The 24079-nt window shown below is 45.0% G+C and overlaps 3 protein-coding genes across 14 annotated transcripts; 1 reads left to right on the top strand and 2 right to left on the bottom strand.

The window, feature by feature from the left end:
• LOC100193635 (AUGMIN subunit 8) lies at positions 1 to 16121 on the bottom strand. 11 transcript variants are annotated; one of them, XM_035967706.1, is made up of 14 exons: positions 15530 to 16121; positions 15297 to 15355; positions 15097 to 15159; positions 13912 to 14366; positions 13005 to 13821; positions 12755 to 12899; positions 12567 to 12655; positions 8810 to 9851; positions 5967 to 8641; positions 5471 to 5590; positions 1987 to 2103; positions 1659 to 1748; positions 1225 to 1332; positions 1 to 689 (listed from the first exon to the last, which is right to left on the bottom strand). In XM_035967706.1, exons 8-14 carry the CDS (start codon positions 9648 to 9650, stop codon positions 642 to 644), a joined length of 3999 nt encoding a protein of 1332 aa, XP_035823599.1. In that variant the 5' UTR covers positions 9651 to 9851; positions 12567 to 12655; positions 12755 to 12899; positions 13005 to 13821; positions 13912 to 14366; positions 15097 to 15159; positions 15297 to 15355; positions 15530 to 16121; the 3' UTR covers positions 1 to 641. The 11 variants fall into 11 exon arrangements, with proteins under 11 accessions (XP_035823599.1, XP_035823596.1, XP_035823598.1 ...); XM_035967705.1 differs by having other exon boundaries at positions 49 to 689; positions 5967 to 9851; positions 13912 to 14069; positions 14167 to 14366; positions 15902 to 16111; XM_020553074.3 differs by having other exon boundaries at positions 49 to 689; positions 5967 to 9851; positions 13912 to 14066; positions 14167 to 14366; positions 15902 to 16111.
• A 2297-nt stretch (positions 16122 to 18418) lies between these two features.
• LOC100275462 (Snf1-related kinase interacting protein SKI1) lies at positions 18419 to 21423 on the top strand. Of its 2 annotated transcripts, none has more exons than NM_001151876.2 (4): positions 18419 to 18682; positions 18797 to 18875; positions 20315 to 20667; positions 20926 to 21423. In NM_001151876.2, the coding sequence occupies exons 2-4, from the start codon at positions 18818 to 18820 to the stop codon at positions 21142 to 21144; spliced, it is 630 nt and encodes a 209-aa protein (NP_001145348.2). In that variant the 5' UTR covers positions 18419 to 18682; positions 18797 to 18817; the 3' UTR covers positions 21145 to 21423. The 2 variants fall into 2 exon arrangements, with proteins under 2 accessions (NP_001145348.2, NP_001143001.2); NM_001149529.2 differs by having other exon boundaries at positions 18797 to 18881.
• A 1054-nt stretch (positions 21424 to 22477) lies between these two features.
• LOC100280580 (membrane steroid-binding protein 1) lies at positions 22478 to 23282 on the bottom strand. The gene has a single exon (NM_001153499.1). It carries the CDS (start codon positions 23095 to 23097, stop codon positions 22783 to 22785), a length of 315 nt encoding a protein of 104 aa, NP_001146971.1. The 5' UTR covers positions 23098 to 23282; the 3' UTR covers positions 22478 to 22782.
• Positions 23283 to 24079: the final 797 nt, after the last annotated feature.

Here is a 24079-nt window from a genome sequence, read left to right as displayed (position 1 = left end):
TTGATGTATGCCAACAACACGGCATGAAAAGGAAACATGTTTCCATCAGAGTTAAGTGGAGAAGAACAGAACATGGTATTCTCCTGGCAGGACATATAGTACTTACAAGTGTTAGCGACGAAGTCGGTATCGGGTACCTGTCATGTTGTAGTGTCGGTTAGAGGTTTCTGGTCTCCCCTTGCTTGGATCTTGGACCAGCACTAATAGTAAGTATTCTGTTAGCTGGAGCCTCTAATTCTAAAGTGATGGCGATCTAAGAAAGATACATCCAAAGGCATTACACTGAAGGACACATAACTGCTCAGATTTACAGCTTACAACAAAGCTTTCAGTTTTTGGCTCATTGGTCTAGGATGCAATAAAAGACCACATTGGCAGCTTTGTCATGGAGTAAATCCATGATTCCATTTCCATGTTGCTTCCCTTATCTTCCATGTAAGTTGTTCGAACAGAAAAGAACAGGGGGGGGGGGGGGGAGTAGAAATGTAAAGAAATATGAGCTAGCTAATAAGTGGGGGGGAAAAGGAAGAGCAAAGGAAAAACAAAACGACATCAAAGGTACACATATGCAGCAGTCACTGAAACTAACGAATGGTGTTTACTTCTATCTTCCTAGTTAGAAATACAGGACCTTAACCTGTTCACTCTGTTTCTTGTATGAGCTGTGTCCTTAGGCTCGACTCTTGGACCTGTTCAGAGGAAGATGACTGTTAGTTCAAACCGAACATCAATCCACGTTGCTTCTTTTTTGCATACCCAAAACATCTATTGTGGTTGCGTGGAACTCAGAAGGAACTCATTTTATAGTGGGGCTGTGATTTCAGAATGTTCATACAGTAAAGCAAACATGCAAGTTATAGCCAAATGAAAAAAAAACAATCATTTGTAACATTTTTGTACATGGTAGCAAAATAGTAGACAGATGTAAATGTAATCTTCTCCTCAACTAGTACTGGCTACAAAAGACAGTGTGCCCTGGAATATGGTAACAATCATTGCGGATCCCAGTGACCAGATGAAAATATTATCAGGGAAAGCCAGCCACAATATTATTTTTTTAAAGAAAAATATTGTTTCTAACCTAATGCATTCATGGAATCATTTGTGGCCAGACAACATAATATTTCTCCAAATGCACTTATCTCGATTTAAATGTCATGCCTTGCTCACAAGAACAAAAGAAATGAAAACGACACATATAGCAAATAAATAACCAGATTGTACCTGTAGTGCTGCTGCTGTTGCCAAGAGTTCTCTGTACTCGTTGAGTAAGGTACTTTCTTTAGCAGCAACAGCTGAAAGTTCTGTAACCAGAGAGTGTGAAGCCTGTAACTGCAGAACAGAAGTCAATGGTTAAGACCTGAGGTCATTGTTCCTAACCGTGAATGTCTAATAACCAAAATAGATAATCGTTCGCGTGCCACTACCACGAACAGGCTCTAGGTCCCCAAAAAATATCCTGATTATTGATAATGTTATAAATATATTCACTCATATAAATCTATTTATTTTCTCTCTTTCTTTTCACTCTTTGTTGGTAGTTCACGGTGGGTTTCAACTCTATCCTACCCCAACTTAGAACTAATCAAAACTACCAGTGTGATAGTAGAACTGTTATGAACAATAGTTGTAGAAATAACAGGACCTTCAGAACTAACCTTTGATAGCAAATGGCAAACGGATGACCCCATTGCTTGCATAATGTCAACTGCTGAACTGACAGCATTCTTAACAGTAAGTACATCGGCCTGCAAGAGAGAACATAAGAACAGAATAACCATGACTTTCTCATTTTGCTAAAAGAGTGAAATTGAGTTCTCAATGAGATGTTGAGAACTTATTTAGCAAGTAGTAACTTGTAATTTTCCCAGGAGTCATGGTTCCCAAGTATTTAGCCTAATTTGAAGACTACTACATTAGATCTATTCTTTTATGTTTTTAGCTCTCCTACGTAGTTCGAGAGAAAAGAGAGAGAATTTTGGATACCTTAGCTCCTCCTGAAACTGGAAGACGCAATGTGCTTGCTTTAAGAGCTTCAGTTGCGCTGGATAAAGAAGAAGAATGCTCTGTTTGCAGCGCTGCCCAGTGATCAAGGTAATCCATCTACATGATGCAACAATCAATGTTTAGTAACACGATAACACAACGGCTAGCATATGCATTTTTTCAAGAAAATTGGTTCAAGAAGATTTATTGTAGCACATAGGGATTCCAAAAGGTGTAGCTCACTCATAAGGAAGGTATCTCCACAAACAATTCAGAACATTTTGGGACATAAAATATATGAACTAAAAAGCACGGTAACAAAAAAATTGTTCTCTTATATTTTTCAAGGAGCTTGGATAAAAATCTGAATATCTTATTGTGCCTCTGTAGCAACTATTCAACATGCATGTTCAAGTAACCATTTAAACATAAAATCGCATCTTCAGTTATTCTATGTATCCTACATTCAGCTTGAATATCTTAGTGTAACCATCAAATCCAATTAAGTGTATGTATGATCTTAGAAGTTAGAAACCGGGAACGTGGGAACAATCTTGTTCCCGTAGTGTTAAAACCTTGTTTTAGTAGTGTACCGCGTACCGCGTTCCCGTTCCTCAATCCCATCGATACGGGAACCTGGTTACTCAGTATGATCAAATAGATCTATTTCTATCGGATGGCATGAAACAATGCATTTACGATAAGATCTAGGATCCTACCGTGGTTGTGTAGATTGTACAAGTAGGAGATCGATGGCCAGGGCGTGTACCCCCGGCAGCGCACAAGAGTCGTGGTAGCGCATAGGGAGCAAGAGAGAGGAGGGAGAGACATGGGAGATGTCCCTTGAGGCCAATCACTAACTTGACCCCCCTAAGCAAGCGATCCTCATTTTTATGGAAAATTCCTAACACGAATCAATTGTGATCTTATTTTTTATGGAAACAATACAAGATATTTAAGGAAGAAAAATTCTGGACATTTTACCCCGAACTACCCGCATGGCCTAGCCACTGGCGCGACTTTCACGCCTATAGACACCGGTCATAACAACTTCCACTGCCTCTTCGAACAATTTGTCCTCAAGCTAGATGTCTCATGGGGGTAACCCTTGTGTATGGCACCTACAAAGGAGGACACCTGTTAGTGCTCCAGAAACGACATGCGGGTAGAAAGATTGGCCAGGTGCGTGGCAATGTCCACCAGGGCTTTCGCTGTGACGTCGATGACCACAATGGTGGGATTGATGATTGCTTCTCAAAGTCGTCGTCACCCAAAATCTCCGATACCAGATTGATAGGATCTGGGATCCTACCACGACTGTGTAGGTTGAACATGTAGAAGATCAATGGCTAGGGCGTGTACCCCAACGACGCAGTCGTGGTCACGTACAAGAGTAAACAAGTAAGAGAGAGAGGAGACGTGGGAGATGACCCTTGAGACTAGGTAAGATAATCATGGTTATTAAAACGTCGCTGAAACGACGTTTAAGCGTCGTTTAAACGATAAAACGCGATTTGAAACTAAAACGTCAGAACGTTCTGTCAAATTAGTGTAGAACGTCTGTTTTCGGCATTTAATCGTCGTTGAAACGTCTGGAACACATTTAATGTCGTTTTAGACGTCTAATCGACGTTCCAAGTTACTAGTGGGTCAGCCTTCCTGGGCTTTCGCTTCCAAAGCCGCCCAGGCCCAGCCGTCAGCCAACGTCCTCACTCACTCCTCAGCCGTCAGCCAGCGCTGGAAGCCTGGAGATCTCCCGGCCGGCCGCCCAGCTGCGCCTCCAATAGTGCGACCGCCCTCCTGCCAGGTACGCCGCCGGCCCCCTCCTCCAGTTTGCCCACAGGCGAGTGCGCCGCCGACCGCCGTGCCACAGCCCACAGGCCACTGCCCACTTGCTGCCGCTGCATCCAGTCCATCCACTTGCCCGGCCAAGCTCCACTGCTCCAGTGCCCACTTGCCGCCGCTGCATCCACTTGCTGCCACTTGCTACATCCACTTGCTCCACTGCTCCAGTGCATCCACTTGCTGCATCCAGTTGTCCGGCCAGGCGGCCAAGCTCCAGTGCGCCGCCGCATCCACTCGTTGCCCCTCACAGTGAATCACTAGCAGCCAGATTTGTTGATTTTGCTCACAGTGAATCGATCTCTATTTGCTCGCAGTGAATTTCAATGGCAACAAATAATGAGGCATTGTCTGCCGGTCAAAGTAATGACTCCTATGACCCACTCAAAGATCAGTCACGAAGGCCAAAGTCAAATGATCCAGGATAGAAATATACATACTATGTTGAGGCGGGAAAGCGAGCGCTGATTCAATGTGCTTTGTGCCCCAAACAAATAAAAGGAGGTATCAAGAGGGTGAAACAACATCTAGCTGGTGGCTATGGAGACATTGTCAAGTATCCTAACACTACTAGAGAGATTGCTAAAGAGATGAATGAAGCTTTGAATAATGGGAAGCGGGCTAGGCCGTTGTACCTAGATGACGATGTAATGGAAGATGAAGCAGGACAAGATGATGATGTCCAAGTTATGGGAAGTAGGTCAATGTCAGCATCATCCAAGGCTTCCTCATGTACTGTGCCAAGTTCTGGAACAGCTGCCAAAAGAAACAAAGCAATTTTCGAATCGAAGGCCCACCCAATTGCAGCTCCAAAGAAGTCAATTGCATCTATGATTCGATGAACACCTCAAGAGGTTGTAGCAATGCTCTTGGAGATGATTTAAATTTATCATGGGACCAAGTTGATGAAGCTATTGGTGCATCTGCACATCTTAGAGGTCGTAATTTTCCTAGGAGAGCTGCTGGTGGGTGTGTGAGAAGGAATGAAGACCTTGAGTAAGAGGAGACTAATTTAGCAAATGAAGATGACGAGGATGAGGAATATATTCTTGATGATCTTGATGTGGAAGATGAAATTGAAGGAAGCAATAGTGGAAAAGATGGTGATGATCAAGGCGTGGATGCTCATGGTCTTAATATTGATGAGTTCGATGATGGTTACTAATCATACATAAAAATTGTAACTTGTGTTGTTGAATTTGATCTGTTTCTTTTTATGCTAATGCTATTTGGTTTGTGAACCCATCTTATGTATGAACTTATACTATATTTGAAATTCTATGTCAAGTTTGAAAAGACGTTTCAACGTTCGTTTAAACGTTGAAAAGTTGGTTCATAACGTTTTACCGCTTTAATAACCATGAAGATAATTGCCTTGCTTAATTAGATTGATACATCTCTCCTTATATAGAGACACTTACTTGACTCCTAAACAAGCGATCATTATTTTTATGAAAACCTTCTAACAAGAATCAATCATGATTATATTTTTTTATGGAGACAATGTAAAATATTTAAGGAAGAACAATCCTAGGCATTCACCCTAACTGTCCCGCGTGGCCTAGCTATTGGCGCGACCTTGGTGCCTATAGGTGGTGTCGATCATAACAATTTATATATGCAAAAAATCAACAGAACTTACTTGCTCCTTCAAGACAATTCCCAATTTGACCTCTTGCCTTAGCTGTTGTACATAGTTCCTTTTTATAACCATAGAGTCACACATCCTTGAGTTAGCATCCCATACACTATACAACATAGTCTGCTTCAAATAAATAAATAGAGTAAGAAATAAACTCATGGTATTTACATATTGACCACATATTAGAATTAGGGAAATAAAGAACAAAAGTATCTTAGAATGAGATAGCCCAATATAAGAAGATTTTAGGGTTGCACAATACATTTATTTTAATTTCTTCAACATCCTTGATAAAAGATAAACAACTAGTTTCTTCCACTTTCTCAATATAATATAAGGTGAATGGTTGATACTACACACCTATATGAACAAGGATACAGCAGAATACAAATAAAAAATAAAAAAGATCTTGGGTATATATTAAATAAGTTTTTTCTCCTGCTCCCTAACAGGTTATGGAAAATCTAACATGAAGAGGTAATGGTATGAAATTTACCTCAGCACTTATCTTCTGAATTGACAGCAGTTCATCAACATAAGAAGTGGTAAAACACCATTGTAAGTTCCTATTATGCAGGAGGCGCAACTGATGGGCATCTTCCGTGTGAGTTGGGCTCTTCTTCCCTCTTGTAGCATCACCAATGTAGCTAAGAATTGAAGAGGCTGAATCAGATCTGGCAGAACTACATGGTGAGACAGGTGTTGAAGGTCTAGTCCTTGATGGGCTTGGTAATCTCCTGGAGACAAATGATGGTGTCGATGAAGCATTGGATGATGATGAAGGGCATATTAAAATATGTGATGGCGAAGGTGATCTCCTAGCTAGCTGCTTTGGAGGTGTAGATTTTTCTGAACTATTTGAAGGTGCATCTGGACTTGAACTGGCATTCTCCTCTTGACTTTCATTTCCATCAGCAGAACCAGGGCTCTCAGCATCACCTGATAAAATTTCAGGGCCTTTTATTCTGTTATAAGCAAGAGGCATTTTCCTTGGTGAGACTCTGGATGATTGCATAGTTGAAGATATTTTCTGTCTAATTTTATCAGTTAGATCCATGCTTCTTGACATGGCATTAGCACCATCAGGTCCTAGTACTCTTCTTGTAGAAAACACTTGTAAAGGAAAATCCATACTTTTTGACATTATATCAGCACTGTCAGATCTTGCTGTTCTTCTTGGTGACATTCCACGTGATGGAACTGACACTGTCATGGGTTTCTTATCTTTCTCAGCAAAATCCATGCTTTTAGATATAGTATCAATGCCATCGGATGCAAGTCGTCTTCTTGGAGAAGCTACTCGAGATGGAACCTTCACTGATAATGGTCTGTTACCTTTTTGCGTTGCACCAACACTCTCTGACGCATTCTTAACGTCATCAGTAACATGTCTTGATGATACCTCTTGAGATGCAAGGGATGATGAAACTGCACTAGTAACTACGTCACTAGAATCTATTCTTCCAGGATCGTCTTCACCACCACCATCTTCAGTTGACACAGTAAGTTTCTCAGTGACATCTATGCTTTTTACTAGAGCACCAGCGCCATCAAGTCTACTGTCTGAAGTGCAACCAGATACAGTTGATGAGATTTCCATATCTTTTGATAGGATGTTAACACCATTAGATTCAAGCCTGCTGCTCTGCAGAGTCTGACATGACGGACTTGATGTTGTGGATGGTCTGCTGTCATTTTCAGCATTAGTCATGCCTGTTGATATGGCATTAGAGGCAGACCTGCTTCTGGGAGAAACCCCTCGTAAAGCAGCTGATGAGGAAGATGGTCTACAATTTTTGTCAGCAAATTCTGTGTCCAATACAGCATTGATACCATCAGAGGCCAGCCGTCTTCTTGGTGACATCCCTCGTGATGACATTGACGGTGTTGAAGGTCTGATACTTTTTTCAGTAATATTTGTGCTCTTTGATATAAATGCTAGACCATCAGAGGTGAGCCGTCTTCTTGGTGAAGCCCCTCGTGTTGCAGCTGACACTGTTAAGGGTTTGTTACTGTTTTCAACAAGATCAATGCTCTTTGATGTCACTTTGACACCATCTGAGGCGAGCCGTCTTCTTGGTGAAACCCCTCGAGCTGCAGCTGACATGGTGACAAGTTTGTTATTGTTTTCAACAAGATCCATGCTCTTTGAAATCACATTGACACCATCTGAGGAAAGTCGCCTTCTTGGTGAAAGCCCTCGTGATGAAGCTGATGAGGTAGTAGGTCTAGTATCTTTCTCAACAAGATCCATACTTTTTGAGACAGATTCAACACCATCAGAAGCAAGTTGTCTTAATGTTGAGACCCCTCTAGGTGCAACTGAAGAGGACACAGTTCCAGAATCCTCTTTGGTGAACTTGATCCTTTCTGAAGTGGCATTGCTGGCATCAGATGCAACCCTGCGTCGTGGTGACATACCTCGCGGTGTTGCATATGAGGTTGATGGCCTGTCCAGTCCATCAGCAAGATCTGTGCCTTTTGATACATTGCCAACACCATCAGAGGCTAATTGAAGTCTTGGTGAAATCCCTCGTGACACTCCTTTAGAGGTTGATGGTCTGTTAGCATTATCACCAAAGTCCATGCCTTTGGTTACAGCACTTATGCCATCAGAAGCAAGCCTTCTTCGGGGAGACATTCCACGTGATGTGGAAGATGAGGTGGATGGCCTGTTATCCTTTCCAGAAAACTCCGAGCTCCTGCACATAGTATCAACACCATCAGAGGCAAGTCTTCTCCTTGGAGAAACCCCTCGAGATGGAATTGATGAGCTGACTACTCTGCTATCCTTTTCAGCAAAATCCATATTTTTCCCAATATCATTAACACCATCAGACACGAGTCTCCTCCTTGGCGAAAACCCTCTTGATGAAGCTGGTCTCCTATCTTTTTCAGGGAAATCAATGCTTTTCATTAAATCAACAATGCCACCAGAAGTTGTTCTTCTAGGTGAAAGTCCTCTCGATGAGGACAGGTTGGAAACAGGTCCAATTAATCTCTCGGATGACTTTGTAGTAGTCTGTGATGCGGCATTAGACACACTTGATAATGATGCACTTGGTGAAATGCTGGGTGATGAAACTGGCGAGAGTGTACTGTTATCTTTTTCAGTAAGATCCATGCTTCCTGATAAGGTTCTAGTGCCATCTGATGCAGCTGTTGTTATTGGTGACACCCTTCTTGATATTGCCAAGGATGAGAGTTTGAGATCTTTACGAACACCGACCTTTTTGGACACATCATCTGCACCGTTACAAGGTGACTTTCTTGGTGATCCCCCTTGTGATGACATTGACGAAGAGACCAGCCGATCAATTTTATCATCTGTTGTTACTGGTGACACCCTTCTTGATATTGCCAAGGATGAGAGTTTGAGATCTTTACGAACACCAACCTTTTTGGACACATCATCTGCACCATTACAAGGTGACTTTCTTGGTGATTCCCCTTGTGATGACATTGACGAAGAGACCAGCCGATCAATTTTATCAGCAAGATCAATACTTCTTGACAAGGTATTTGCAGCAGAGGACACTGTTGTTCGCTTCGGTGAAACACCACGTGACGGAACTGATGGAAGAGCAGACCTACTGATCTTATCAGTGAGATCCATGCTCTTGGACATTGTGCTTGCAGACACCCTGCCCCCCATCATAGCAGGCCAGCGATGATGATCAATCACCTTGGCATGTGGATTCTCCGATTGCTCAGGGGTAGCTCTACCTCTCAATGGGCTCCTCTTCCTATCAGCGGGTGCTGCATCCCTCGTCTTGGCCTGATCTGCAGAGGAGCTACTAGAAATCTTTTTCCCCTTTGATTCGAGCTGGAAAGAAGAAGACAGACTCCGCATTGAAGGCCACAGCCCATCAGGAGCCCGGCCACCAGGCAACCTCCTCAGAGCGATTTGCGTTTCTGGAACGGCATCACCCACTGGCGTCGACGAGCTAGAGAATGAGGACGGGCTGGAAGTCGCAGACGATGGCGATGCCGGGGCAGAGATCCTGGACGGAGTACTCGGCCGCGAGCCGCCGGAAGACGGCCTTGACGGAGTCACCGGCCGCCGTTCGGTGGACTGGGACCTCTTCGCCTGTGACCCAGCTGGCGTCGGGGACGACGCCCGACCGCCGGCATTCGGTGACGGGTGCCTCCTTGGAGTAGTAGGTGCCGCTGCTGGCATCGCGGCTACCTTGCGCTTCACCGGGCCATCAGCATGGCCGTTAGTGTAATTCTTCTCCGCCGGCAGGTCAGATTTCCGGAGCAGCACTGCCCCGGGCACCCGGATTTCTCAGGCGTCTATCCGCGCACCCACCGCCCCTGCTCAAATCCACCAGCATTGATAGCGCCACGAAGCCACCACCAATCTACCGCACGTCCCGACCTGCCCACACAAGAACAACACGAGCAGCAATCCAATGTCAAGAGACACAAATCCGTCTGGCACAACAAGACAATTCAGAGGCTGGGAGTCACGCAGCAAGCGAACCAGATCGAGGACCCCCAGCGACGGGATTCGGTAGGTGGAGAGGAGAGGAGAAGAGAAAAGGGCAGGGCGATGAAGAAAGGAAGAGAGGCGGTGATTTTCTCGAATTCCTCCTCTCCTTTTTTCCTATTTATGCATAGGAATCGAAGCGTCTCTTTCGGGTGCGGGTAGGGTCGAGCGAGTCAGTCATGGCTTGGTCTCCACCTCACGGGAACTCCACGGCCAGCTCCTGCAAGCCAAGTAATGGCGAAGCCAAGCTGCCAGAGATGGGGGTAGAGAGAGAGATAGAGAAACAAGCTAGAAGCGGATTAAATGGTGGTGGAGGGGTGCCCGCTGCCCGGTCGTCCAGGCCACCGGGACGAGGACGACTAACTAGTGGCTTAGTTATGATGATTAGTACAGGCAAGTCCCCGTTAAAAGTACCGTCGCTCTTGTGGCTGCCTGGCTCCTGTTATGGAGCGTAAACTAATGCAACTGGGAGGGAGAGGAACCAACTTTTTCTTTGCGGTAGAAAGGATGGGCGAGGTAAAAGATGACATGTTTATCTGTTTATTATTTATATTACCTCCGCTGAAGGCACTCCCGGCCTCCTGGGCCAGGAGGAAATGTGCCCGTTGGTGCGACTCCAACGGCTAGCCAGAGCGCGGCAGATGGCGGGGCCTCGGCTCATCTCCTCGCCGTCGCTGCCGAGCAAAATGGCCAAAAAGAAAAGAAAATAAAATTGGCGCAAATTCTCTTTCCGGCTGTCCGAATTTTTCAACGCAGGGAGAGAGTCGGGTTCGAGCCGAGCGTATAGCTCCCTGGTTCTATCTATCTAAGGCCAAAGTCGGGAACTCGATACAGCGAGAGTCAGGGCAAAAAAAAAAAAAGAATTCAGCGGTTGGAAGATTCAAGATTCCAAAGGCAAACAACAACAATTGGTGCGCCCCAGATGATTGGAATTTGAAACCGACGGGGGAGAAGTGGAGAGAAAGAAAAAAAAAGGATAACGGTTTTGTTCTCGAGCTCTGGCATCGGGCACGACAAGCGTCCAGTCCAGGGAAACGGCACGGCATCCCGCGAGCTCTCGCCCATTCCAACCGTCCCGACAAGCGATCGAAACAAAAGCAGCTTCGATTCCTGGAAACCACTCGGCGAGGCAGCGACAAAATGCCGCCGTCCAGAGACCAAAATGTAAAGAGGAAAGATGCGATCCTGACCTCTGACCACCTCGGCGCTGAGGAACCACGGCACGCCGCCGCCGCTGCCCTCGCCTGAACGCAGCGAGCCCTCCCCAATCCGGTTTTGGGGGCAGGGATCCGGCCGCAAAGACAGGAGGGAGGGGAGCACGAGGAGGTGGGGAAAACGAGGAGAGGATTTGTCACGGCGGAGCTCGCGGTTACCTGAGAAAGCGACGGGGAGGAACTTTTGTTTCCGCGTAGGAGAGGGGAATAATAAACGAGGAATTCTTTTGTACTCCTTTCGTTCCGAAATATAATTTTAAGATTAAATTTTTATTCATTAACTAATATTTAAATCTATGAATATAGTTTGTATGCATTTGAACGTGGATAGAAAAAAAATTTAGAAAGAACTATATTTTAAAACGGAGATAGTATAAAACAAACAAAACAGTAATAAATGCAAAAGTTAAGTAACCAGAGGTTAATAAAAACACAAAAGCCGGAAACTAACCAAACAGAGGTACGGTTTTCATTTTGTACGTCCTCTTCTCGTTTCCCTTCTATATTTTTTATTGATGACTATTGCTCCCTGTCCAACGGATAGGCTAATGAAATCATGGTGTAGATTTTTTATTTTCATATAACAATGGAAAAGGGAAATCGCTGCTTGCAGACATGAATTAGAGCTCTTTGGAACATAGGAATTTTACAAGAATAGAATAAGAATTTCATATGAATTAGTTACACAGGATTCAGAAAATATTACTTTGTTCCAAAAAGACACTTAATATGCGATAGACTGTTCTGCCGTTGGGGAGAACGGAGAGCCTAATGTCAGCGACGAACTCTGTCCCCCCACCCCACCGTATTTCCCCTTGCCCCCCAGTGAGTTTCACTTGAAAATTATTTACTGCATACAAAACTGCAATAGTTTCGTAATACGGTCTTAATTTCTGGTTGCACTGTGATGCTGACTAAAGTTTGCCGTCCCGTACTGTATTATAAAAAATTTGGGTTTTGGATGCACAAAATCATCGACAAATCTCGAATTTGTTGCTGAATATAAATATATAAATCATGATAATGATAATAATGAAAATAAGATGATCCTGTGAATGCCAAAAGCATGCTCTGAATTCCTCTAGCGAAACAAACGACCTTACCCGAACTCCTTAATATCGCCAGATAAATATCATGACCGCACCGAACCTAGCGCGATTAAGTTTCCACAAGAGCCTAGCCTTTATGGCCTAGCACCAAATCGGCACTAGCGTCAATAAGCGCGGCTTGCTTGCGAACCTAGCAAGTGAATGTTTTCGCAAGCTGTTGCCGTGTCACCACCAGTCTACACTAACACCATGCTGCACATACTGGGCAAAAGAACGGGGGCTTGCTCTTCCAGGCACAGAAAGTGAAAGGGAGAAGAGAAAGCAGGAGGGGTTGTACGCACCTTGTCAGCGGGCAGAGTGCGAGGCAGTTGTGAATTGTGATTGGAGGGGACGGGGACGGCGGACAGTTCAGGCCAGCTCAAAAGAGCAGCTGCTGCAAAGATGTCATATGGAAAGTTACATGAGCCCCACGAGAGCCGGTGGCCCGTAATGGACGGACGCAGGCACTGCAGTGGCGACTCACACTCACCCTAGCAATCAACACGCCACGATGGCAACCGAGAAGGGCACGCAGGAGCAGAGCAGAAGCTCTAGGTGTGATAAACCGGGCCCAAACAAGCAAGTCCCAAGTGGCACGTTGTCAGGTGCACAGTCATCATCTTAGAGATCCACTCCTGTTGCCAACAATGTTTAGATTAACAGAATCATTAGTGGCTTCATCAGCTTTTATATATACGTGGAAGGAAGGAAGTTAACAAGGTATGAATGCTCTTGCTTACACAGATTCCATATCTTGCAGAGTTTTTTTTTTTGTCGAATACGCAGGAGAGCTGCGCATCTTTGTTAATAGAAGAAGAGTACGAACACAAATACAAAAACAAGAGCTGGCCAACCAGCTCAACACAGAGCCGACTACTCGCTCAGAATACAACCAAGGGCTTTCGCGCCCGCTCTCACCCACTCGCTAGCAACACCAAGAGCGGAAGAAACTACGGCGTCAACTGAGGATGCCTCACTCCGGAAGCACCTTGCATTTCTCTCTTTCCAAACTTCCCAAGTCACCAACGCAAAGAGAGAATCACCGCCCTTCCTGGCGCCCGGTGGCCACAGCTCCCGCACTCTTTGCCACCAACCAAGGACTGAACTGCAGTCAGTTAGCGACGGTCTGTGAAGCCCCAATTGCGACAAAATGCCATCCCAAACTCGAAGGGAGAAGCTGCAAGTGGCCAGTAGATGGTCGCAAGTTTCTTCCGCTGTATTGCAGAGGTAGCAAGTGGTTCTCGCATCGAGTCCGTGACGTCGTCGCCTGTCTGCGGTCCAGAGCCGTCTCCGCCAGGCAAGCCACAAGAAGATTTTGACCCTCAACGGCGCCCACGTCTTCCACACGATCGCGAGAGTGCGGGAGTTGCAGTGCAGGCTGTATTAACTTCATCCAACAAGATGTGCATGACCTTGCTCGCAGATTCCAACGGCTTTGCGAGTTTAGTGCCTTCACTGATTGGATAAGGACTCCAGCAAGCAACCGCATTGCCTGCACCTGCAGGCTCGGTTTCAGGAGTGGAAGAAGCAGAGTGGCAGGCTGCCAAAGTGGAGCTCCTGGGTGTACACGAAAAGGGGTAGGGTATCTCTCTCATGTACAATAAAAAAAAGGTAAAACGCGGCAGATACAAATGATTCATACATCACCTTACTGGCTGCTGGCCTGCTGTATGGTAATGACGTCTAGCATTCGCCAGCATGATCACTAGTATCACTAGTCACTGTCATCAATGTTATAGGCTGAGAGGCATCATGGATCAGGAAAGAAGGCTGAGACTGGTTTTGGTATGCGCCTGATGTACCTACTGGAACGCCAAAGCTGAACCTTTAAAAAAGGACACCCTGTTGCTCTGAAAATCACTACGACTGACAATTCAGTGCATAAGACAGTAAAAACTTTACCCTTGAAGAACCACTGAACAGAATTTTCTAAGATGTGAGATGTCTGTATCATGATCCTTTGATAGTTCATGCTCTGCCTAGCTGTAGATGGAACAGACATGGTACAACTTAAATCCATAATAACTAGCAGGATTTTAATAGCATATCTGGATGGCTTCATTGTGTCCAACAGAACCATGTAATGTAACTGGGACCATCTCCTGCAAAAAATGGAAGTGTAACTGGGACCATAACATTAGGAAATGGCAAGTGAAGCAGAAGAGGTTTAAGGAGAGAATCTGGTGAACTTGTGTAACTCATCAGTCTGAAAGACGAGATGGGCATTGTCCACGAAATTGAGAAAATAACTGGTAATGGAATTTTCTTACAATCAATAAATCAGATATTAAGAGACTAAAGTATGAGGACAGGCGGACAGCAACCAGGACAGAGTTATCTGCCATTAGTTTAGTTGCCACTTTTCCCCAAATCTTTTTGCTTCACAGAGTGGGAGAGTAAGTAACTAAGAGCATCTCGAATGTCAAAGACTCAAGAGGGTGTCACTGCCCCATCAAACAAAAAAATGCTAAATGGACTGTGTTATACAAATAAAATAAAGTGAGCGTAGGTTAATTCACAAAAGATACTGCAGCCCTGATTAAATTTAAAATTGTCGACTTCAACATGTTTTCCCTCAACACACCGTACTGTAGAGTTTTAGGATGTCCCCCTTCTTTAAAAGAAAAAGGAAATTATGACTATAGTTACTGGGTACCCATGCAATCATTAGGATATAGCCTCTAGAACATTGTTATGTGATATCATGAACAGCCTAGATAGGCAATAATAGAGACCAGGGGACTTTTACTATTCCAACAAACTAGTGCATGTGAAGATGTGTACTTGTTTTCTTTTCAAGAATAGCGACAGTGAGGTTGAAAAAGTAAGAACCTCGTCAATGAAGTCTTGTATATTGACACTTAGAGAAGCCTCTTAGTCACCCTTCACTCATCACTGGCAACGTAGATCATGAGACATGAGTTAGTAACAATGCAATAGTTTGCACTCACCTGGAAATAGCTGCACTGAAACAAATTTATTTTAAAGGACCACCACTCTACATTCCTGCCATTGCCATAATTTGTGATTACCTGACTTGCCATAAAGCAAACTTTTGTATATCACTAATACCCTTGAGTTCCGTGACAGCCTGAAAGACATCAAAGTTACTAGCGTTAGGAATAAGTTATAACCAGCAAAAGGCAGTTGTGGGACACTTGTACTTGATGAGTGTTAAGCTCAATTGTTTGTGCATTTTGAGACATGATAATGCTCACTAACATGCCTGCCTAAGTAATACGGGCGTCAACAGAGAGAAACACACCTAGTAAGCACTTGAATGAAGCTGCCGCTATACGACTACTGGTTTCGATAAAGGGATCGGCCTGGCTCCACCATCGGTTCCCTTTCGGTCATAAAATGGAACTTAACACTTGTGCAAAGCCGCTTCATCGGCCTATTCAATGACTGACCTGAACAACCCTACTGCGAACTCCAAAGCAGTACCAAATATACAACCTAATTTTAAATGCCCGATGGATCAATCACATACACTGTTGAATCCGAATAAACTGACATGCCACGAGCAGGGATTCGAATCAACGTCACTCTCGAATCTTCGATCCCCTGAACAAGGGCACCGCACGAACCGCCCTCCGATGCTCCCAAGCCACCAACCACAGCAACGGCGCCTCACCTGAACCCTGCACGCGGCCACGCTGGTGGGGAGAAGAAGTCGCCGACGCAGCGGCGCCTACTGATTACTGGACAGCGCCGAGCCGTCGAGCGCCTCCTCGGCCGCCTCCGCATCAGCTCGCCGATTTGCCGCGCGTGGAGATGGAGGCCCGCCATTACTGGCTCGGCCCTTGCGCGCGTTCGGCGACGGCCCATTACGTTGTAACTACTCGGAGATGTCGGAGCTGATGGGCTTGCCCCTCGGTCTGCTCTGCACTTATATCTTGTATTATGGGCCGGAAGAAGAAACAATTTATCTTCTTACTATGGTTCGTAGTCTAGTTTTCTACTTCAAACTCCAAAACGAGCAAGTTTTTTCTTCCATTTTCAAAATCATATAATTTACCTCCTGTTTCGGCAATAATTGGTTCTCAAAACAAATCCAAGAGGCTCCCTATAGTCTTTCAAATATATATAAATAGATATGTTGTAAAAAAACATCCTACAACATCTTATCTAAATGATTATCTAAATATAGTTATCTTTTATTTCGGTTTTCTCGCTAGCCAAATATAAAAAAGTAAATAGCTCTCTAGAGTGCAAACAAGACATAGAAACATTGTTGGATATTAAAAAAATAAAAAGTTGTTTCTATGTAAATTACTCTTCAAATAATAATTTAGAGAATGAAATTTAGAAAGACTATTGGATATGTTCTTGTGTGAATGTCATATTTCAGGTAAAAACAGTAAACACTTAAACAAGTTTCTAAACAATGAAAAAATCTCTATGCTTTTAATAACTTTGAGAAAAAACATAGATAAATTGGAATATATAAATCTGAACAAAATATTTAAAAATAGTGAAATATATATAAGGTCCAAAACATCTTTATCTTCAATCGTATAGAATAATCAAACAATTTACAAAAAAAACCAAAACACACTAGTTAATACCTAAACGCATTTTAAAAACATCCACAACAAAGCATGGGATGTAACCAACATGAATATAACACATATTGATGTTGGGTGATTCCAGCTAAATACATTCATATTGGTTGAATATATACTTTTTGTTGTTGTCCATCCTTTCAAAAATCTAAGTGTTGTGTTGTTTTTGCGTTAGAGGCTGTTGAGCATAATAGTGTCATCATTTTTTGTAATGCCTACTCACACCCAATGTAATATGTTAGTCCTTTAACTAATTGGATCGTCATTAATCACCAGATTTTATATATGCGGCATAGGCACACCTGTAGTAGATTATTATTGTTAAAAGTTTGTGTAACACACTTTCAGGTTTTTTTGGTTATTCATGTTTTATAAATACAGTATTCCTTGTATAAAGATTAGGGCATTTTATTATCTTCTATTAGGGTTTAGGGTAACAATATAAAAATTCCATTGTACAATAGTGGTAACACCAGATTTGTGTTTAGAAACACTTTTGATACTTATGCCATTGCCATAAACTATATATATTGAGAGAAATTAACAGTCAAATTATAATCTCAAATACCATGTGCTCTATTTTGAGGTAGAGGAAGCAATTATTATTGGTTTATTGTTGGCATCCAAACATTATATTAATAGGCTATAAACAAGTTCACCGACAGATACCGACATCCATCTGCATTGAAATGAAATAATTTGGAGGCCTTTAGATGGTGTAAGTAGCTTCTCCACTGATAGAAGTTTCCATTGGTGTAACAGTGCAGGTCCAAAGTCTGAATGCCTCATTTCTGTAGACCTTTAGATGGTGTAAGTAGCCTGCATTGGAGTTCAATAGGGAGGATCATGGAACATGCCTGATAATATTTTTCCTTTCCTGTTGTCTTCAGAGTTAAAGTCTGCAGTCTGTTGACAGTGCCATTCTGAATAAACTGATGCAATCTGCGCTGGTTGGCTGGTGATATGTTGTGGCTGTGACTCTGATGAGTAGCGACCGCACTCGCTGTTGATTGGTTGGTTTGGTTGTACCAGCTGATGGGCTGAAACTCTAGTCTGGGCCTGTGTGCATAAAAGAAACAGAGCAGGCGCAGCCCACGGTTAGCTATTGGGTTCGGGTTTGCGGTTAGTGGCCCAGCTGTTGATGTCAATGCAGCATCGTTGTAGGAAAAGCGTTGTACCTGATGCCGAGTGCATGGTTGTTCACATGATCTCTGTCTGCTTTCGCATTCATATGCTGCGTGCAAATGCAGGTGGCACTGTGCCAGTGCAACACGAATGGATAGCAGTGGTTGGCGTGTTGCGGACCCTCCAATTTCTAGCAGCTTTGTAGTCGATTCGTTTAATCTAGGACCAATTTTGCGTTGATGTCTTGCGAAATTGAAATCGGTTCAATAACAACAGTAAAAACAATTCAGCTGCAAGTTTATGGATAAACCTGACAACTGAGAGCTTAGCACTGACTGAGTCACCGACCGGTACTGGCGTGAGGCCACAGAGGATCCGCGAGCATGGGTACGGGGAGGACTGGTTGTTGGTGTGGCGGGTAATGCATGCCCCCGAATCCGATCCGTCAACCGACGGGAGGAGTACGCCGTTTGCGCCATCGTTACGTCCACCAGAAGGAAAACCCAAGCCAACGACGACGGCACGGCCAAGAAACGGGGAGTGCCTTCCAAGGCGACCGCCCCCTCTCGCGCTCCATACGTCCATCCGTCGGCCCAGAGCCACAAGATAACGCAGCCAAGAACAAGAGACACCGCCGAGCGAGCGAGGCGGGGAGAAGCAGGTCCAGGACCAGGAGAAAGGAAAAGGAAGCCCAGCTCTCTCTAGCCTGGAGCCGAGAAGCCGAGGTGAGGTCGTGGTTGGCCTGGGAGCGAGGAGGAATTTCGAGGCGGGAAGAAGCAGAGATGATTTAGCGGTTTGGAAGCTGGTTGATGGGTGCAATTCGTTTTGTGCTGCTGTAGGGGGCGAAGGAGCAGCAAGGCATGGAGGAGCCCGTTCCGGCTGATCCCCCCAGGATTTTCTGGAAGTCAAGGAGTTCAGGTTCAGGTGTCTGCTTGTCTCAATTCATGTTGCTGCATACAAAATCTCGCTGATTTCAATTGCTTCTTCTTCTTCTTTCTTTCTTTTTTTTAACCCCCGAAGAATCGTATTCTCGTGGCTTATCCGTTTCTATGTTGTTGAAAGATGCTAATTTCAGCTCAGTCATCTGCAAATTTCTCTGTCGTAATACAGTTCATGCAGCAATACAGTTAGAATCACACCTAAACACCATTAATCTCAGCTACTTCGTTTCGGTCCACAAGCAACAGCGCTGACCAGAAACATTTCTACCTTTTTGTCCATATAAGTTTTGGTACTGATGCCCAAAATGTGGCGGTGAGATATTTCGTGTGGGGATAGATGATAGCCAGCTCACTCACGTTATGTAACTGCGCTCCGTTCTTTTTTATTTGTCGCTGTTTAGTTTAAAAATAAGTTAACAGTAAGACGTGAATCACGCACGCACCCGTGCTACTGAACTGCTGTTGGTTAGCCCGTTTGGTGGTTCACGAGACGACCGTAGCAATCCCTTGCCAGGTACAACTACAAGAAGAGCTAGCGATTGCAGCAAGAAATCGTATTCCTAGTAGGCACGCTTTGCAGCAAGACTAGTGATTGCTAATTAGCTAGATTTCTGCGTGTCTCTTGTCTGTTTCTGCCCTTCCATCACTGTTCCCCTCCTCCTGCGGTTCAGACGTGGCCAAAGACTTGTACGCGTTCTGCAACCGATGTAGCGTCGTCCTAGAGTTTCTAGGCATGGCAACAGAAACAAGCACGAACCGTTCTAACCGTCTAGGCATGGTCACAGACAAGCAGATAAACTACAATCTTTGTGTATTATATGCAAATTAAATTATATGAGTATTTTCGTAGCCCATGTCCGGACGGCAGCATGGCCGGGTCTCGTGTGGGTCAAATTAAATTATATGTAGCCTTTGTGTCTTGTGTGGGCCGGCTTATTATTGGAATGCTACATCTGGTTAATACTACTGACCATAATGTGACGCTGACAGATTAGTTTAGGGAAAAATAAACCAGCCTTGGAAATTGCTCTCTATGTTCGATTCAGTGTTTCGGCCCCTTGTTACTTTGCTTCTGTGTGGGGGGCTGGTACATATACATATAGCATACTTGCAAGACACTGAAGGGCTGTAAGGAACCAAAGAACCCCCAGAACAAAAAAATGAAAGCAAGGGCTGTAAAAAAAATCTCACTATGAACTGAATAGAAGCAAGCATCCCTTGGCCTCTCCAAAAGAGCTGTTCACATATGGCAGCCAAACTCATCCTCACCACTCGCTAACATATTGGTTGTCCAAGTGAACGATCGTGCTGTAGAGCCAAGGGTCGGTCACGCGTGCATTAGATTTTAGGGATCCCTAGATTTTAACTGGGGAATTGCACTGGCTCCTGATCTGACTAACAATGTGTGTGTTCCAGCCAATGGCCGGAGCCTGCAACAAGAGCCTGACAAAGACGCTACCGAGGAAACTAACGAGCAGGCTCAAGAGGAACCCATGAAGACCGACGACGCAACGGACACAGCAGCAGCAGCAGCAGCTACAGCTGAGCCGTACCCGAAAGCTAACCTATCCGAGAAGCGGAAGGCTCTCTTCGAGCCTCTCGAGCCGATCAACGGCAAGCGCGGCGCTGCTGAGACGCTGCTCCCACCGCCGGACTTTGAGCCCGCGTCGTACCCCAAGGGGTGGCTGGTGGGCAAGAAACGCAAGCTCGTCAACGTAGACGTCGTGGAGAGCATGCGGAGGATTGCGATCCAGGAAATGAACAGAAAGGTTCATGCATAATCACATCTTTCTAGTGGTCATGCAATGCTGTTTCTTCACTCGATCGTAAATGCATCGATGTGTTCAGTTCAGGTTGACACATTTGAAAAAAATATATCCTCAAATGTTGTTGGCTTCTGTTTTTAATCTGTGATAAAGAGTGAGTATGCGTTCATGTGTAAACTGCAGGCAGTTTTGTTGCTGAACATGCATGCGTGCATCAAATGCTGACCAATGTTGTTGCTGTGGACATGGTGTGGCACGCAGGACCGTGAGATCAATGGGCTGAACGAGCAGCTAGAGGAAGACTCCCGCGTGCTGGAGCTTCTGCAGAAGCAGCTGGCTGACGAGCGCAGGAAGCGGACAGAGATCGAGAAGGAGAACTCCATGCTCCATGAGCAGGTCACCATGCTGATGAACATGCTCGACGAGAACGAGGGTTTCGACGAGGACGGAGAGGCCCCGCCGCCCGATTCCTTCGATTAAGCGTTGTTACAGTACTATATCCGTTTTCTTTTTCCCGTCAGTGTGAAATCATACGTCTCTAGGTGCTGGTTTCAGAGTATCCGAGAGATATGGGCTAGCTGTGTAGTAGGATTTCATTGGTGGTCGTATTCCATTACATGGCTTTGGCTTCTGTAGATAAAGGGTGCATTGCATGTCTGTTGTACTGTACTGTACCTACTCCTTTTCTAGGCTTCAAAAGTGTATGTGAGAAACTAGCAACATGTTATGTTTGAATCGAAGTGTATGTACATGTTACTTAAAATTCTTCCTTGCTATGCCAAAATTGCAGGAAATGTAAACAAGATGTGATTTCCCAATGTTGCATGCGTGTGGTGTTTCTCGATCGGCGCGGATGAGGCAATGAGCAGTCATTTTTGCCACTGAATTATTTACAGGGAAGAAGTAAAACAGAATTCAGAACTGGCTTACTTATTGCTCATATTCACAATCTGTACAGCTGCTGCTTAGGCCATGTTTGGTTTCAATTAGTTTTAGGACTAAACTTTAGTCTTAAGACTAAACTTTAGTCCCTACTTGTTTGGTTCTAAGGACTAAATAGATTCTAAAGTCATTAAATACATTGTCCAAAGACTCAAATGTCCTTGAAATACACTCATGTGAGCTTTTAGTCTCTTTTAACACCTATGTGAAGGACTAAAGACTAAATAATTTTAGTCCTAGTGTTTGGCAAAAAAAGAACTAAAAACTAGAGACTAATCTTTAGTCCCTCTAACCCAACACTCCCTTAATTTAGTTAGATGACTGAGAGCTAGAAGTTGATTGCACGCTTTGTTTATCGGAATCTTCTGGTATGTTGAGCTGTGGGATATATAGAAGCTATTGAGGGGAGGTTTTAATAGTAGTTCCCCAAAAGAATCCTTTCTGGAAATGGTGAGCGGTTCTTTGCCTCCTGCAGGTGATGAGTTTGTTGGACACGAACGTTCCTCATTGCCTCTTCTTCCCCCACATACATGATCGATCCGATCCAATCTAGAGCACAATTAGTGGAGGAAAGGTCACCGTCACTACGTTGAGGTCCATCATCCTAATGGCACCGTCTTCCAACCCAGAAGATATTTCTATCTATATGTTTATACATCTAGTGGCCAGGGTTAGATGATAAGGTCCGAGCTTTATTCAGCAACAGTATCAGAGCCCTAGATTTATGCCCAGACTCGAACCTTAGATGCTAGAACCTTTGGTTTTAGGGTTGGATCTAAGCAACAACAAAGCCTTGGATCAACCCATTAGCCAGCAAGCAGAAAGATGGGGAAGAATATGATAGAGTTTATCACTAAGCATATCATACATATCATTAAGAATATGGTAGAGTTTATTCCCATTATGTAGGAAGCAAGCACATCTCCAATATTTTTTATTCAGATTACTGATCATGGTCATGGAATTACACAACAACCAAAGCACACACACGAGTACATCATGTCATGTGGTAGCACAGCAGTGTATGCAAGGACTAGGAACTATTCAGCAGGCACATCACATACGTCCTTCCATTCAGATTATTGGGTAGCAAAGCAACTAGCAACAAGCAAGCAAGCACAGCACTGAACACCGCAAGAGGCAGGACAGAGTAAATTTAGACCGAGACTGACGAGTTCAGGCGTCGGCGGCGAGTCGGGCGACGACGGGGTACTTGGCCTGGAACTTGATCTCCCAGTCGGCGAGGACGCCGAGCTCCTTGTCGGTGAGCCCGGAGAGGTCCCCGGAGACGTCGGCCTCGTCCTTGGACATCTTGCCGAGGGCGCGGCTGGCCTCGCGGCCCGCGAAGACGGCGTAGGCGCCGCCGGGGCCGTAGAAGCCGCGGCCGGAGGTGACGTCGTAGACCTTGCCCCGGACGGAGACGTAGATGGGCTTGGACGGGTCGGTGCCGTCGTACGCGCGCAGCTGCGCCGCCGTCAGCTCCGTCGCCATCGCTCTCCGGGGGAGGGGGTACGGGTCGCCGGTGGCGCCGCGCTGGGTTGGTGCCGGTGGATTGTTGGAGCCACTCGCAACTGCCAACTGAAGCGGTGGGCCGACGGCGGTGCGATCAGAATCAGATGCGTGGTGTGAGGACTGACTGAGCCGCTGCGTGAAGCGCACGCGACCGAGAGGTGAATGACGTCACCAGTGCCGCCCTCTCGCTCTCGGGGGACGGGACGGGACGGTGAAAGAAACGACAAGGGCCACACGTACAGTACATATCCGCCTCCGCGCACGGAAGGTGGTGGTGGTGGTAGGTTTGGTTGGGCCGTCCCGCTCCCGTCCCCAGAACTTGAGGCCTGCAACGAGTGGCACGAGGGCCGCCGTGGGCCTCGGGACTGGGTCCACTTGTGACCTTCGCGTTCTCGGGTGGCGGGATGCCGGGATTAGGTGGACGAAGAAGGGTTTGCTCCTCATCCAATAGAATTGGGTACCGATGATCAGTCAGACAGTCACCTACTCTACGTACTCTCTTTTAGGATGACAGTCTTCGGGGTTTTTTAAAAGCAACAGATAAATATGGACATGTCATCTATCTATTTTTGGGAAGTGCTGCCAGTAGTCCTGAAGAGATTAAAAATGTTTTAGTGTTCTCCGATGGATGTTGAGATAGAGTCTGGAAAAGGGTTCAGGGGATGGATGGAGCAGACTTTGGGCGTGTTTGGTTCGGCTTTTTTCTGGCCAGCTTATCTGAAAAGCTGGCTGTGGGGAAAAGCTGGCTGTTGGGAAAACTGGTGGTTAGAATTTAGGTGTTTGGTTCGCCAGCTGTGCAGAAAAGTTGTTCGTCAGAATCTACGTGTTTGGATACAGATTCTCAAATTGCAGATTCTGTTCGAACAAACGATAAAATGAAACCCATAACGCAGATAAAGTTCATTACAAACTAATTAGTGGAGTTGATTACATCATAAGTACCGTTACAATTGCACTAAGT

This window comes from Zea mays, chromosome 5, assembly GCF_902167145.1.
Source record: "Zea mays cultivar B73 chromosome 5, Zm-B73-REFERENCE-NAM-5.0, whole genome shotgun sequence".
Taxonomy (NCBI): Eukaryota; Viridiplantae; Streptophyta; class Magnoliopsida; order Poales; family Poaceae; genus Zea; species Zea mays.
The sequence above is the reverse complement of the archived record's forward strand: the minus strand, read 5'-3'. Positions and strand labels throughout refer to the sequence as shown.